The 17924-nt window shown below is 37.3% G+C and overlaps 1 protein-coding gene across 1 annotated transcript; it reads right to left on the bottom strand.

Annotated features, from left to right (window-relative positions):
• Positions 1-298: 298 nt before the first annotated feature.
• Positions 299-15386, bottom strand: LOC115410091 (actin, alpha skeletal muscle B-like). Its single transcript, XM_030121532.1, has 9 exons — positions 15242-15386; positions 8067-8249; positions 5889-6017; positions 5677-5787; positions 4939-5023; positions 4693-4854; positions 3859-4050; positions 3603-3784; positions 299-994 (listed from the first exon to the last, which is right to left on the bottom strand). Exons 2-9 carry the CDS (start codon positions 8193-8195, stop codon positions 851-853), a joined length of 1134 nt encoding a protein of 377 aa, XP_029977392.1. The 5' UTR covers positions 8196-8249; positions 15242-15386; the 3' UTR covers positions 299-850.
• Between the last annotated feature and the right edge of the window lie 2538 nt (positions 15387-17924).

Below are 17924 nucleotides of genomic sequence, written 5' to 3'. Positions count from 1 at the left end.
ACCAGGACTGGAACATAGAACAGAACCAGGACTGGAACACAGAACAGAACCAGGACTGGAACAGAGAACAGAACCAGGACTGGAACACAGAACAGAACCAGAACTGGAACATAGAACAGAACCAGGACTGGAACACAGAACAGAACCAGGACTGGAACACAGAACAGAACCAGGACTGGAACACAGAACAGAACCTGACGTACAGGGACACTGGTCGTATTTTCTAGTCGTGCGTAGTTTGCATTTGCGATGCGAACTGTTGTTGAAAAGAAGCGGGAAATGAAAGCCTTAGACGCCGTTTCCTGTATGAGCTCTTTTATTTGTCTTCCTGGGGCATTCGACCGTCACTTCCATGTTGTCGACGTCACATCACATTCACAAGACAAAACCAACTTTCACTTCTTCTTCTACAAGTTTGTGTTCAGGACACGCCCCCCCGTTCTAATCCTACCCATAGTTCAACAGCTGTGACATCACATCCAAGCGCCGCGTGAGTGCGTTCGACGCCGACCGTGGAAGAAAACAACCGGCGGGAAACATTCAAGCTTTATTCATCAAAAATACAAACACACTTATCGACAACAAACAGTACCAACATGGAGGTTAGGGGGCGGGGAGTGGAGGTGGAGGTGGGCGGGGTTAAAGATGGAGGACAAGCACATTCACAGTTTTACAGGTGAGCAGAGAGGGGGCGAGGCTTGGGCCGAAAACAGAACGTTACAGGGACGTTTTCCCGTTAAAATAATGACTGGGGGGCTGATCTCAGACCTGTCGCTGGTGCTAATCTGCGCTCGGTGAGGGCTACGGTAAGACGGTGCAGAGGGAGGGGCTAGGGGCAGGGGCGGGGCTTCTAGAAGCACTTGCGGTGGACGATGGAGGGTCCGGCTTCGTCGTACTCCTGCTTACTGATCCACATCTGCTGGAAGGTGGACAGGGACGCCAGGATGGAGCCGCCGATCCACACCGAGTACTTCCTCTCAGGGGGGGCGATGATCTGAGGAGGACCAGGAACACGTGAGGACCAGGAAACAAGAGCCCGACCCCCAGAACCTGCCCTGTACTCAGGCTGGTGTACGTTCAGTCATTACCTCCACCAGGAGGTACTGGGATCACTGTGCTCTGTCTGTCTGTCTGTCTGTCTGTCTGTCTGTCTGTCTGTCTGTCTGTCTGTCTGTCTGTCTGTCTGTCTGTCTGTCTGTCTGTCTGTCTGTCTGTCTGTCTGTCTGTCTGTCTGTCTGTCTGTCTGTCTGTTTGTTTGTTTGTTAGCAAGATAACTCAAAAACTTATGGATGGATTTTCATGAAATTTTCAGGAAATGTTGATACTGACACAAGGAAGAAATGATTACATTTTGGTGGTGATCGGGGGGGGGCAGATCTGTCTTGGTGGAGGTCTGCGTTCTCTGGGTGCTTTTCTTGTTTTTACTATTTAACCTTTAATTAACCCTTAAAAACCCAAACATTCACCTTGAACCTAAACCATCTGCTGATCTGAACTGTTTAATTCCTGTTGATCCTTTAATCCTATCCATACATGTCGATAACTGGTGTCAGATACAGTTTTACTTCCATTATTCACAGGATAAAATGTACATAAACATAAACATACTTGAAAAATTAGGAAAAAATTAAGGAATAACCCTTGAAATATGGCATAAAAGTGAACAAATGTTTCTAAATTGAGGAGAAAATTAGGAAAATACTTTTTAAACTACAAGCACTCGGAGAGCGCAGACCTCCGCCAAGGCAGATCAGTGCCCCCCCCCAATTTAATCATTTGTTCCTTGTGCCAGTATCAACATTTACTGAAAATTTCATCCAAATCCATCCAGAACTTTTTGCTGACAGACAGACAGACAAACCAATGCCGACAAAAACATAATCTCCTTGGTGGAAGTAAAAATGAGTAGAATACATCATTTCATACCATCCAGAACCCTGTATTTACTCGGTTAACCCTCAAAAACCAGAACCATCTCCTGACGTAACTGTTTAATTCCTGTTGATCCACTAATCCTATCAATACATGTCAATAACTGGTGTCAAATACAGTTTTACCTCCATTATTCACAGGATAGAATCAACAAAAACATGTAAAACAAGAATAAAATGAGCAAAATACTTGGAAAGTAGGGGAAAAATTAAGTAACTAGAAGCACTCAGAGAGCGCAGACCTCCGCTAAGGCCGATCCGTAAAAAAACATTGTTTTTAATTCTTTGCAAATGTAATAACTGAGTCAAGAACGTAAGAAGTTGTAACGTTATTGGCCAAAAGCTATAACGTTATCAGTTCAGGACTTTTATTACGTTACTGGCCAGATACTATGTTATGGGCTGTTATTACGTTATCGGTTATTACGTTATGGGCTGTTATTACGTTATCGGTTATTATGTTATCGGCTGTTAGTACGTTATCGGTTATTACGTTATCGGCTGTTAGTACGTTATCGGTTATTACTTTATCGGTTATTACGTTATGGGCTGTTATTACGTTATGGGCTGTTATTACGTTATCGGTTATTACGTTATCGGCTGTTAGTACGTTATCGGTTATTACGTTATCGGCTGTTAGTACGTTATCGGTTATTACGTTATCGGTTATTACGTTATCGGCTGTTAGTACGTTATCGGTTATTACGTTATCAGCTGTTATTACGTTATCGGTTATTACGTTATCGGTTGTTACGTTATCGGTTATTACGTTATGGGCTGTTATTACGTTATGGGCTGTTATTACGTTATCGGTTATTACGTTATCGGTTATTACGTTATCGGTTATTACATTATGGGCTGTTATTACGTTATCGGTTATTACGTTATCGGCTGTTATTACATTATCGGTTATTACGTTATCGGTTATTACGTTATCGGTTATTACGTTATCAGCTGTTATTACGTTATCGGTTATTACGTTATGGGCTGTTATTACGTTATCGGCTGTTATTACGTTACGGGCTGTTATTACGTTATCGGTTATTACGTTATGGGCTGTTATTACGTTACGGGCTGTTATTACGTTATCGGTTATTACGTTATGGGCTGTTATTACGTTATCGGCTGTTATTATTTTACGGGCTGTTATTACGTTACGGGCTGTTATTATGTTACGGGCTGTTATTACGTTATCAGCTGTTACTACGTTATCAGCTGTTACTACGTTATCGGCTGTTATTACGTTATCGGTTATTACGTTATCGGCTGTTATTACGTTATCGGTTATTACGTTATCGGTTATTACGTTATCGGCTGTTATTATGTTATCAGTTATTATGTTATCGGTTATTACGTTATCGGTTATTACGTTATCGGTTATTACGTTATGGGCTGTTATTATGTTATCGGTTATTACGTTATCGGTTATTACGTTATCGGTTATTACGTTATGGGCTGTTATTATGTTATCGGTTATTACGTTATCGGTTATTATGTTTTCGGTTATTACGTTATGGGCTTCTACAGATGCTTTTTCCTTTTGACATCTTAACATTTGTTCTAAACTTATATGTCTTGTCTTTTATATCTAGATATTTTCAAAAAAGTAAAAAAAACCAAAACCTCCTGTTAAAGTCGACCCGGGGGGGGGGGGGGGGGGTGACCTCTGACCTTTATCTTCATGGTGCTGGGGGCCAGGGCGGTGATCTCCTTCTGCATGCGGTCTGCGATCCCCGGGTACATGGTGGTTCCTCCCGACAGGACGTTGTTGGCGTACAGGTCTTTACGGATGTCGATGTCGCACTTCATGATGCTGTTGTAGGTCGTCTCGTGGATGCCGGCCGACTCCATACCTGCGGGGTCACATGACCGGCGACGTCAAGCAACGGAAAACTCGCAACCATACCGCCGCGAAAACTGAACTGACCGATGAAGGAGGGCTGGAAAAGCGTCTCGGGGCAGCGGAACCTCTCGTTGCCGATGGTGATGACCTGTCCGTCGGGCAGCTCGTAGCTCTTCTCCAGGGACGACGAGGTGGCGGCGGTCCCCATCTCGTTCTCGAAGTCCAGCGCCACGTAGCACAGCTTCTCCTTAATGTCGCGGACGATTTCCCTCTCAGCTGCAGACGGACGCAAACGTTACAACCACGGACGGCGTCAAAAACGACAACATTTACAGATTTAACAAATGCTTTACAGACGTTCACGAACAAACATATTAGAAATATTAAGGTCATACTTTAGACATCGTTAGCCTCACAGCGTAATTACCTGAGTCATGTGTTTGACTAAATAGATCTGCATAAAATGAAGCAGCAGCGTTAGGAGAGTAAAGCTAGCCACTGTCTAAATGCTAAGCTAACTGTTTTGTAAATGTTAAGCTAACTGTATTGTAAATGCTAAGCTAACTGTTTTGTAAATGCTAAACCACATGTTATGTAAATATTAAGCTAACTATTAAGTCTAACTGTCTAACTAACTGTCTAACTATTGTCTAACTATTAAGCTAACTGTTTTGTAAATGTTAACTGTTTTGTAAACATTAAGCTGACTTTTCTAGAATGCTAAGCTAACTGTATTGTAAATGTTAAGCAAACTATTGTAAATATTAAGCTAACGGTTTTCTAAATGTTAAGCTAACTCTATTGTAAACGTTAGGCTGATAGTTTTCTAAAATGTTAAGCTAACTGTATTGTAAATGTTAAGCTGACGGTTTTGTAAAATGCTAAGCTAACTGTTCCTAAATGCTAGCTTGGGCGTACCGGTGGTGACGAAGCTGTAGCCCCTCTCGGTCAGGATCTTCATGAGGTAGTCGGTGAGGTCGCGTCCCGCCAGGTCCAACCTCATGATGGCATGAGGCAGAGCGTAGCCCTCGTAGATCGGCACGTTGTGGGTGACGCCGTCGCCGGAGTCCAGGACGATTCCTGAAGCGAGACACGGAGAAGGTGAGCACGCAGAAACGATGCGTTAAAAGACTGGACCCGACGGACGGGCGCGTGTTTTCGTACCTGTGGTGCGACCGGAGGCGTACAGCGACAGGACGGCCTGGATGGCCACGTACATGGCCGGAACGTTGAAGGTCTCGAACATGATCTGAAAACAAAGACATTCATGTTTACAGGAGTTACCGAATGTTCGCAACACGTAGAACTTATAAGAACTGTACGTATGAAAAAACATCTGAAAACTAAGGCCATAAACCTCATATTGTCTGAACTAAAGCGTTAAAGACGTGAAGTTCAAAGCGAGGTCACATTATAAAAAAGAACCCAATAAGATGAAAAAGACGTAACGCAACAAAAAAGATGCAATCGGACGAAAAAAGACACAGTGAGACAAAAAGACAGAGTAAGAAGAAAAACACGAAAAGGACACGACTGGATGAAAACTGTAAGAAAAGCTGTGATAAGAAAACAAAAAAAAAAGACACAATGGAATGGGGTTTTTTTTTTTCGCATTTTACTGTGATTGTGTTCCACCAATCAGTGTTCTTCAGCACATAGCCCCGCCCCTCAAGAATTCCAGGAATCTGAAAAGTCCCGCCCCCTTTGCTGAGCTTTTATCAGAGAAAGTTTGAGGTCGAGGGAAACTTTTTTACCGGGTAAGTTCAGTGTAAATGCAGGTTTTTCAGAAACCTGCTAAAGTTCATGTTCCTGTGGTGGAAAAGAGGCGGATATGGGGTTTGTTGTTGTTGTTTGTGTTGTTGTTGTTGTTTGTGTTGTTGTTGTTTGTTGTCGCGGTCCCACCTGTGTCATCTTCTCCCTGTTGGCTTTGGGGTTGAGCGGTGCTTCCGTCAGCAGGGTGGGATGTTCCTCTGGAGCCACTCGCAGCTCGTTGTAGAAGGAATGATGCCAGATCTGACCAATCACACACACACACACACACGGGGGCGGGTTATTATTGACCAATCAGGACGGACAGTGGGACTCAGAGGCTCGGGGGGCGGTTCAGCTCAGACCTTCTCCATGTCGTCCCAGTTGGTGATGATGCCGTGTTCGATGGGGTACTTCAGGGTCAGGATGCCTCTCTTACTCTGGGCCTCGTCCCCGACGTAGCTGTCCTTCTGCCCCATGCCCACCATCACCCCCTGCAGGCGCACACACCCAAGGTCAGCCAGGGTACTGACCGAACGGAAACTGACCAAATGACCAGAACTACAACTGAAAGAGCATTTTCATCAACTGAAATAATACATAAAAACTGTCATTAAAAGAAAAAAACATAACTAACTGAAACTGTATTGTGTGTTTATGAAACTAAAACGGATAAAAATTATGGATAAAAGTTCCTTTATTTTGTCTTTGTCAATGTCGGACTGATACGAAATCAATTTATTTGAATACGATGGAGAAGAAGGGAAAAGATATGACAAAACTAAACTAAAACTAATATTAAACTAAACTAAAACTAATATTAAACTAAACTAATATTAAAACTAAACTAAAACTAATATTAAACTAAACTAAAACCAAACTAATATTAAACTAAACTAAACTAATATTAAACTAAACTAAAACTAAATTAATATTAAACTAAACTAAAACTAATATTAAACTAAACTAAAACTAAACTAATATTAAAATTAAACTAAAACTAATATTAAACTAAACTAATATTAAACTAAACTAAAACTAATATTAAACTAAACTAATATTAAAACTAAACTAAAACTAATATTAAACTAAACTAAAACTAAACTAATATTAAACTAAACTAAAACTAATATTAAACTAAACTAAAACTAAATTAATATTAAACTAAACTAAAACCAAACTAATATTAAACTAAACTAAAACTAATATTAAACTAAACTAAAACTAAACTAATATTAAAACTAAACTAATATTAAACTAAACTAAAACTAAACTAATATTAAAATTAAACTAAAACTAATATTAAACTAAACTAAAACCAAACTAATATTAAACTAAACTAAAACTAATATTAAACTAAACTAAAACTAAACTAATATTAAAACTAAACTAAAACTAATATTAAACTAAACTAAAACTAAACTAATATTAAACTAAACTAAAACTAATATTAAACTAAACTAAAACTAAATTAATATTAAACTAAACTAAAACCAAACTAATATTAAACTAAACTAAAACTAATATTAAACTAAACTAAAACTAAACTAATATTAAAACTAAACTAAAACTAATACTAAACTAAAACTAAACTAATATTAAACTAAACTAAAACTAATATTAAACTAAACTAAAACTAAACTAATATTAAAACTAAACTAAAACTAATATTAAACTAAACTAAAACCAAACTAATATTAAACTAAACTAAAACTAATATTAAACTAAACTAAAACTAAACTAATATTAAAACTAAACTAAAACTAATATTAAACTAAACTAAAACTAAACTAATATTAAACTAAACTAAAACTAATATTAAACTAAACTAAAACTAAATTAATATTAAACTAAACTAAAACCAAACTAATATTAAAACTAAACTAAAACTAATACTAAACTAAAACTAAACTAATATTAAACTAAACTAAAACTAAACTAATATTAAACTAAACTAAAACTAAACTAATATTAAACTAAACTAAAACTAATATTAAACTAAACTAAAACTAATATTAAACTAAACAAACAAAAAACACATAAGATAAAACAAACAAACAAAAAAAACCTTTAAAAGTTATAGGGGAAAAAAAAAACAAACACTGTGCATCTGTCTGCTGATTGGCTGTTAGTCTGTGCGTCTGTCTGCTGATTGGCTGCTAGTCTGTGCATCTGTCTGCTGATTGGCTGTTAGTCTGTGCGTCTGTCTGCTGATTGGCTGTTAGTCTGTGCGTCTGTCTGCTGATTGGCTGTTAGTCTGTGCGTCTGTCTGCTGATTGGCTGTTAGTCTGTGCATCTGTCTGCTGATTGGCTGCTAGTCTGTGCATCTGTCTGCTGATTGGCTGCTAGTCTGTGCATCTGTCTGCTGATTGGCTGCTAGTCTGTGCATCTGTCTGCTGATTGGCTGTTAGTCTGTGCATCTGTCTGCTGATTGGCTGTTAGTCTGTGCGTCTGTCTGCTGATTGGCTGTTAGTCTGTGCGTCTGTCTGCTGATTGACTGTTAGTCTGTGCGTCTGTCTGCTGATTGGTCGTCAGCCGGTCACCTGGTGTCTGGGCCGGCCCACTATGGAGGGGAAGACGGCTCTGGGGGCGTCGTCTCCGGCGAACCCGGCCTTACACAGTCCGGAGCCGTTGTCACAGACCAGAGCGGTGCTCTCCTCGTCGTCACACATGACTGCAGGGGGCGCTGTGGGCGAACGACGACACTACGACGACTCCGAGTCACACTGCGGAAGAACACAGGAAACGGACGGGCTGACCTTTGACCTAATGTTTACAACGACCACTGATGCAAGAGTGTAAAAGCAGTAACAGGGTTAGAGTCACAGAGTAAAACAACAGGATTAGTATTTTATACAGAATACCATGGAAACATAAAGAATACAGAACAATATTAATAAAACAACATGAGCAGAACAGAATATGGTCAGGAGACAAAATAAATAAACAGAAATGATCCATCAGTTTACGTAAAGATCATAAATGTTACACAGACCAGTGGTTCTGATCGTGTTTTTACTCTCAGAATATCGAATACTTTAAATATATTGTTCAAGCTCAGTTTAAAAGATTAAAAAAGAAGGTTTGTGATTGGAGAATTTGGATTTATGAATATGATATTTTGCTAAAAACAGAATTAAATTGATGATGTAATATTGATCTGATCTTTGGTAGCAGGATGTGAGAAAATAAAAAAATAAATAAAATAAAATAAATAATTAAAAACTAACTAATTAAAAATGAATAAATAAATAAAATTTAAAAAGGATGTGAAAATTAAAATAAAAAAGAAATAAATAAAATAATAATAAAAAAAAAGTATGTGAGAAAATACCAAACAATATTTTTGCATAAGTAAGAGAAAAATCAGAATCAGTATTTTGACAAATACAAACCAGACATCCTGCCAGAAAACGCTGGAGACGTGACAGAACTGAAAACAGATTTAGAGTGAAACTGGAGGAACTGCTGCAAACGTAAGCTAACGTTTTAGCACTGCTCCAAAAATATGAAACAGAAACATTAAAGTAACATTTTAGACGAAATAAACTGATATTTAATGAACCAGGACCAGAAATCCATAAACACTGAACCAATATTTTTGGAAGCTTGAGCTAATATTTAACGTTAATCTAATTTTTTTTTTTTTTTTTTTTTTTTAAATGAACGAACCCTTTAGAAATATTAGGCTAACATTTTAGCAACATTAAGCTAATGCTGTTAAACCTAAATGTTAACAGTTTAAAACGGTAAAAAGCTCATATTTAATAAAAGGTAATTAAGTCTGATTTTTCTGGAAACTCTTTTTTTTTTTTGTTCAGTTGATCTTGTGAAAATTACAAATTCTCAATGAGGATAATAATACAGTAATACAAATGAACATAAACAAAATAAAGTACAAAAATCATGGGGATATGTAGGCAAGAGCAAAAACACGTTTAAATACAACACAGAGCAAATGATCAGGCATTTAAATGAAAGTAAAGGAACAAAGATGCAGCAGAGAAGACTTTCTAAATTAAAACAACAGAGAACAAGCAATGTTCTGGTTTATTTTCATTGCAGTTTTGTTTTTTTTTTCTAATTTTCTTAGGGACAAGACAAACATTTTAAATTTGTTTGTAAATCCAGAAAAGGAGGGCTTGTTATTTCTCCATTTTGCACAGTGGATATGAGATTTACCCAATAATAAAATTATATTAATGATATCTGAAACAGATGAGGCCAAATTATCCATATATCCATAAAACAAACATATATATATATATATATATATATATATATATATGTATGTATATATATGTATGTGTGTAATCCGTATAAAACATAATATGATATAATTCAAAACATGGAATATCATAAATTTTTAGTGAAATAAATGTTTGTATGTGTGACCAACAACAGTGTGATGCAGGACAGAAGAAAACTCAGTTGTATTTTTTCGTTGGTACCGCTGCAGAAGGAGCACTGATCCACCTCAAACTGAAACCTTTTCTGAAGGAACTCTGCTACAGGATAAATCCTGGAAACTGTCTTGTACTTAGAGTATTTGTATTTGCTGATACTTCACTACATGTCTGTTAGTGGAGTTCAGATAACCTGTCGTCGCTCATATTTTCTGTTTTATTCACTGTCATTATTTCACTTCTTTCTGTTCCAGGTTGAAACTTTTACACCAAACTCTATGACCTCAGTTTTACTGGTAATTAAATTTAAAAAATCCAACTTTAACGACCTTTTTTTATGCAGAATATCCCTGTTTACATCATGAACCTCCTCAGAACCAGGACGTGTCAGCAGAACCAGCTTCAGTTGTTTTGTCTTCAGTCAGTGTTTATGTTGGAATCATCCTGATGCAACACTTTTTTCAGATGCAGTTTTTAACATTTTGATGGAATGTCCTTTGTGGTGGACACTTTTCTTTTCTTTCTTCTATAAAGTTGTGAAAGTCTTGTCCACAGATGTGGACAGAAAACCCACAGCTGGGTCTGAGGAGGACAGAGTTCATACAAAAATGGAAGACTGTTGTATTTTAATGTTTAGCGAGGTTAAAAACTGTGTGTTTTATCAGCAGATGGACAACACAAGATAAAACCGCCGGCTTTTGCTGATGCTCGTGCGTCTGAAGTGGGAGGTATGAGGTTTCCATGTGACGAGGCGGCGGCTCAGGCTCTGCACGCCGTCCTGTGGTGGAGGAACTCTGGGAAAACTTCCTAAATAGGGCATGAAGCCCAGACCTGCCTGTGTTTGGTATGCTCTCTCTCCCCTGCCGCTCGCCCCCCCACCCCCACCCCCCCACCACATCTGTCCTTCCTCGTCTCTCCTCATCCTCGTCTCGCATCACTTTGCACCATATTTAGTCATGAAATTTGGGATTCAAATATTTATGGTAGTTTTTCTGGCAGCCGGAGCCCGGGGCTGATCTGGGTTCAGTTTGACCTCAGTGTCGTTTCTGTCATTTTAGAGTCAAAAACTGAACTTAGATCAGTTTCACACAAGTATGGGCCGTCCACTTTCACTGACACATTCAATATTTGGGTGGAGTTTTCACAAGTGGGGCTTTACTCGACTGTTTATTCCACTAGAAGCATCAGAACGTATTCAGAATTCACCTTCAACTGCAAATGCACCAGTTCTAGTTTGAGTTGTAGTTTGACTTTTTAGCTTATTTGTCTAATAGTCAGAAAAATGGATGCATATGTACGGTTTGTGATTCAACTATAGCTGCAAGGAAGTATCACCGGGTTCAAACGTCTAATATTAGTTAAAACAGCATCATTTTTATTTCCTTTTTTTTTGTTGTTGGTTTTATTTTGCTGTTTCTTCCAGTCACAGGTCATAAATATTCACAGAATTCACCTTCATCTATTATATCATCTGTGTGAATGAAAGCAGCTACAGACTTCTAGTTTTAGTTGTAGTTTTTTTTTTTAAGCTTTATTTTACACATTCACTATTAAACCCAGTTCATTCATATATACAGTTTGTCGTTAAACTATAGCTGCAAGGAAGTATCACCGGGTTCATACTTCAGCATCACTTTTATTTTATTTATGTGTTTATTTTTCTGTATTTTTTCAGGTTTTTCAGTTTGGCTTTTGGTTTTAGTTTTATTTTATTGTTAAAGGTCCCAAATATACGCAGTTTTATCCTAAAGTTTAGTGACATGAAAGTATCAGCGGGTCCACAGATGAAATGCTCATTAATTTAGTTTTACGAGTGAATAAGTTGTTTTATTTTCGTCCGTTTTCATTTCATTTGCAGAGTTTCAGAGTTTAGTTCCTCCATAGTAACAGCAGCTGAGGATCATGGGTATTATAGTATTTTTCTAATTAGTTACAGATGTTGCTCTTAAAGCAGGTCTTTTTTTTTTAAACGTGTGTAAACGTGTCAGAAATTTGGTTTTAGTTGTGTTTTTTTTATTTTTTTTATTTAACTTTAGTTCTAGACCCAGATCTGCCCCATTTTCAGTTGTTTTAGTTTTAGGAGTTTGTAAATAGGTTTTTTTTTTTTTTGTTTTGGGTTTTTTTTTTTTTTTTTTTTACATTTTCACACCTTTTACACAGTTTTAATCAGTTTTACACATTTAATCAGATATTACTTCAAATGCCACAAAGGAAATATTTAGAACAATGCAAGACTACAACTCCCAAGATGCATTTCAGCACCAAACAGCTGTTTCCAGAGCTTCAGATTCTCCCTTCTTCTTCTTCTGCAGCTTCATGTCGCTGTGTCGCAGAACTGAAACTACACCTGTGACTTTGCAGAGACAGTTTGAGGGCTTGTCTCCTTGGTAACGGCAGCCGAGGATCATGGGTATTGTAGTATCTATAGTCAGTATTTGTCAGCTTGGAAAAAAAGGTGGATTTCCAGAGACTTTGCAGAGATTTTTTACTCACAGTGAGGGTTTCACCTGTTTGTTTAAATAAAGATATAAGCGCTTTTATTTTTATTTTGTGTGAATTAGTTGAATTTAATATTGAGTCACAAGTAAAATATTAATATCACATTATTCTGTGAAACAGTAGTTTGTAACATTTTTTACTCCTGACCCCATTTTAACAGCACAAATTCCAGGCGACCCCAGACATTCAAAACACAGACTTTTTATTTGCTACAATTTGTTTTTGATCATGTAATAGTTTGCTATACTATTTTGCAAATAAACGTTCATTTCAGGGAACATTTAGACTATATAATGTACATTTTTATTAGTAAGTTTTAATTTTTTTACATTTCTTTTTTATAAATTATTAGAAATTCCAGGTGACCCCAGACATTCAAAACACAGACTTTTTATTTGCTACAGTTAATTTGTTTTTGATCATGTAACAGTTTGCTATAATATGTTGCAAATAAACGTTAATTTTAGGCAACATTTAGGCTATATAATGTAAATCTTTAGTAGTAAGTTTTAGTTTTTTATCAATTACTAGAAATTCCAGGCGACCCCATAGTTGAAAAACTGCTGTAAAAGGTTTTTTTGCCAAGGCTGCAGTTTTTTTTACTCTTCACGTGTGGGTTTTTATGAGTCGATACTACAGTACCCATGATGCTCATCTGCCGTTTCCATGGAGACTTGTGACTTACTGCGAAGTCTGACTGATACTAAAAACATCGAAGGAAAAGGGTAAAACTGTTTGAATGTGCATGTAGGTAGAGTCTCACTGATAAAATTACATTAAAAATGAATTTATTTGATTTAAAACAAGACTTTCTGATGGAAAATGGAAAATTTGACAGAGCTGTTCAGAAACCCAAAGTTGGCAAAAAAAATCTGAATGACTAAAATTTATTACGATAACAATTCTTAAATCTAAATCCTGTTAAACTTAATTTGCATCATAACCTTTTTTGTGCTTTATACAATGAATGTAATTTACAAACACGTGAACTGATGATTTACTCTGAACAACTAAAAACTGAATAAATGAAAACTCTTTGACTTTTACTGCCCCCTGCTGCTTTAGATGACTAATCTTATAATGTGATGATGTGGGAGTTTGTCCTGATTTAATGATTTAAAATCTGAAATAAAAATCTGTATTAAAAGATGACATTTTAGATGATAATCTTAACCAATCATCTTAATCAAATTATGAAATTTGTAGATTTTTTTTCAGCCTGATAAACCGTCTTTAATTACATGATGATGGTTAAAAATAGAGCTGTGTATCGGCAAGAATCTGGTGATACGATACAAATCACAACACTAGGATCACAATACGATATATCCCAATACTGTTAAAAAGGCAATTTTTTATTGTTTTTTGTTTTTGTTTTTTTTTTTTAGATTTTTAAGATTTTGAAATAATTTTTATTATCATGTATTCATTTTACATTCATTTAATCATATATATTTATAAGATTTTTATATATTTTTAAGATTATTTCCTGGAAGAATTGAATTCCATTATAAATCTGCACAAATCCTAAACACATTTGTATTTGATCCCAACAGGATCTAATGTTCTATCAGCAAATGTTCCAACTGTGTTCAAACTGAAATTCTGTTTTCCAGACATTCCAGTTTCAGATCCTGTTCAAATGTTCAGATTCTATTAGTTCACAACGAACATCAGAACAGGATTTGAGTTCAATCCAAACAAAGGAATGAACATTACTGAATAAAAGAGTGTGAAATAAGAAGAAATAAAAAGGAAACAAAAAAGAAAAACTAAAAATCAAAAATGAACCTCGACAGTATTTGCATTTGAATAAATACCTACAAATATCCATACAGTATTGCAAAATTAAATATCATAATATATTGCAGAGCCGATATTTTCTAACAGTTGTAGTTAAAAGTGTTGGAGAATAAATTCTATTCTTTACGTGTTTTAATCCTCAGTTTTCACAGCGGAAGTCTGCGCCCTGTGTTGCATTCACTGACTCTTTGCAATGACAGATTGATGCGTTCAGGCGTGGTCTCTGGGTGTTGGTTCTGAATCTGCCTGCCAGTCGACACTCAGGGCACACGCCAAAAAAGGAAACGGAGGATGCCTTCGAGTCAGCTGCGAACCACGAAACCAAACCTCGCTGGAAAAACCCACGTTTTACACCGGCACTTAAAGTAAACAGTTATTTTAAGTGTGTGAGGCAAAATCACATGGACAGGAACACTGAAAAAACCCACACTTTACACCTGCACCTGAAGTAAACACACAGTCTAAATGCACTGGAAGGAAGAAACAGAATGAATTTAACAACTGCTGCAGGAGAACAGAGGAGGAGGTGGAGGAGGAGGAAGAGGTGGTGAGGATGCTGGAGGAGGAGGTGATGGAGGCGAAAACTTTAATCTGATGTGCATGAATAGATGGAGAAGAGGAGTAAGAAGAGGAGGTGGAGGTGAAAGGAGGAGGAGGAGGTGAGAGGAGCTGGAGGAGGAGGTGAGGATGCTGGAAGACAAGGAGGTGAAAAAAAGAAGCCAAAGCAGGAGGTGATGGAGGCAAAAACTTTAGGCTGATGAGGGAGAAGAGGAGTAAGAAGAGGAGGTGGAGGTGAAAGCAGGAGGAGGAGGAGGTTTTCCCTGAAGGAGCAGCAAGTGATGGAGACAAAAAAGGAGAAGAAAAGGAGGAGGTGAATAAGGAGACGAAACAAAGGAGAAAGAAGCAGGAGGAGGTGACAGACAGACAGACAGAGGAGAAAGCAGATAGCGAAGCAGCAGGAGGAGGAGGTGATGGAGGAGGTGATGTGATGGAGGAGGTGCTGGTCTTACCGTGGCTGCGGTGCAAGGCCTGCTGGGACGTGGGGGGGGCAGGACAGAAGTGAGAGGGGATCAGCTGTGGCGGCGTTTATCAAGCCTCCACCTCCTCCGTCCTCCCCTCCAGCCCAAACATGGCCGGGGCCTCCTCCCTGCTCCTCCTCCTCCTGCTCCTCCCTGCACGACTCCCGGCTTCACTCCTTATAGGGCAGGCCCCGAGGGAAACAGCCAATCAGACGCCACGACCCGCCACCAGACTGTCTCCCATCATTCACTGCATTCCACACAGAAAGACAGACAGACAGATGGAGAGAGAGACAGACGGAGAGAGAGAGAGATGGAGAGAGAGAGACAGACAGACAGACAGACAGATGGAGAGAGAGACAGACGGAGAGAGAGAGAGATGGAGAGAGAGAGAGATGGAGAGAGAGAGAGAGAGACAGACAGATGGAGAGAGAGAGACAGACAGATGGAGAGAGAGAGACAGACAGACAGACAGATGGAGAGAGAGAGATGGAGAGAGAGACAGACGGAGAGAGAGACAGACGGAGAGAAAGACAGACGGATGGAGAGAGAGACAGACAGATGGAGAGAGAGACAGATGGAGAGAGAGACAGACAGATGGAGAGAAAGACAGACAGACGGAGAGAGAGACAGACGGAGAGAGAGACAGACAGACAGACAGACAGATGGAGAGAGAGACAGACAGACGGAGAGAGAGACAGACAGACAGACAGACAGATGGAGAGAAAGACAGACAGACGGAGAGACAGACAGTCATCTGTAAATCCTCTGTCTGACCCATCAGGTGCTGTATTTTTATTTTGTCTTTTTGTAAATACACTGAAAAAATGATTTCTATGAGTGTGAAAAAGCCTGATGTCGAGAACATTTGTCTCATTTTTCATCTAAATAGAAAAAAAAACCTTGACAAGATTTTTTTTTTTATGTATGAGTTTGGGTTGAACACGTTGAAACTGATTTAACAGGATGTACTGAGGTTTGGGACGCTCACCAGCAAAATATATGGAAGGACGACTCCCACAACACGTCTGGTCGTTTAAACGCAGTAAAAAAACAGTGTCCAAATACACCGTACTAATATAAAATACTGTCAGATACACCGTACTAATATCAAATACTGTCAGATACACCGTACTAATATCAAATACTGTCAAATACACCGTACTAATATCAAATACTGTCAAATACACTGTACTAATATAAAATACTGTCAAATACACTGTACTAATATCAAATACTGTCAAATACACCGTACTAATATAAAATACTGTCAAATACACCGTACTAATATCAAATACTGTCAAATACACCGTACTAATATCAAATACTGTCAAATACACCGTACTAATATAAAATACTGTCAAATACACCGTACTAATATAAAATACTATCAGATACACTGTACTAATATCAAATACTGTCAAATACACCGTACTAATATAAAATACTGTCAAATACACCGTACTAATATCAAATACTGTCAAATACACCGTACTAATATAAAATACTGTCAAATACACCGTACTAATATAAAATTCTGTCAAATACACCGTACTAATATCAAATACTGTCAAATACACCGTACTAATATCAAATACTGTCAAATACACCGTACTAACATAAAATACTGTCAAATACACCGTACTAATATCAAATACTGTCAAATACACCGTACAAATACTGTCAAATACACTGTACTAATATCAAATACTGTCAAATACACTGTACTAATATCAAATACTGTCAAATACACCGTACAAATACTGTCAAATACACCGTACTAATATCAAATACTGTCAAATACACCGTACTAATATCAAATACTGTCAGATACACTGTACTAATATAAAATACTGTCAGATACACCGTACTAATATCAAATACTGTCAAATACACCGTACTAATATCAAATACTGTCAGATACACTGTACTAATATAAAATACTGTCAGATACACCGTACTAATATAAAATACTGTCAAATACACCGTACTAATATCAAATACTGTCAGATACACCGTACTAATATCAAATACTGTCAAATACACCGTACAAATACTGTCAAATACACTGTACTAATATCAAATACTGTCAAATACACTGTACTAATATCAAATACTGTCAAATACACCGTACAAATACTGTCAAATACACCGTACAAATACTGTCAAATACACCGTACTAATATAAAATACTGTCAAATACACCGTACTAATATCAAATACTGTCAAATACACCGTACTAATATAAAATACTGTCAAATACACCGTACTAATATAAAATACTGTCAAATACACCGTACTAATATAAAATACTGTCAAATACACCGTACTAATATCAAATACTGTCAGATACACTGTACTAATATAAAATACTGTCAAATACACTGTACTAATATCAAATACTGTCAAATACACCGTACTAATATAAAATACTGTCAAATACACTGTACTAATATAAAATACTGTCAGATACACTGTACTAATATCAAATACTGTCAAATACACGTACTAATATCAAATACTGTCAAATACACTGTACTAATATAAAATACTGTCAGATACACCGTACAAATACTGTCAAATACACCGTACTAATATAAAATACTGTCAAATACACTGTACTAATATAAAATACTGTCAGATACACTGTACTAATATCAAATACTGTCAAATA

This window comes from Sphaeramia orbicularis, chromosome 19 (assembly GCF_902148855.1).
Source record: "Sphaeramia orbicularis chromosome 19, fSphaOr1.1, whole genome shotgun sequence".
In the NCBI taxonomy this organism is placed as follows: domain Eukaryota; kingdom Metazoa; phylum Chordata; class Actinopteri; order Kurtiformes; family Apogonidae; genus Sphaeramia; species Sphaeramia orbicularis.
The sequence above is the reverse complement of the archived record's forward strand: the minus strand, read 5'-3'. Positions and strand labels throughout refer to the sequence as shown.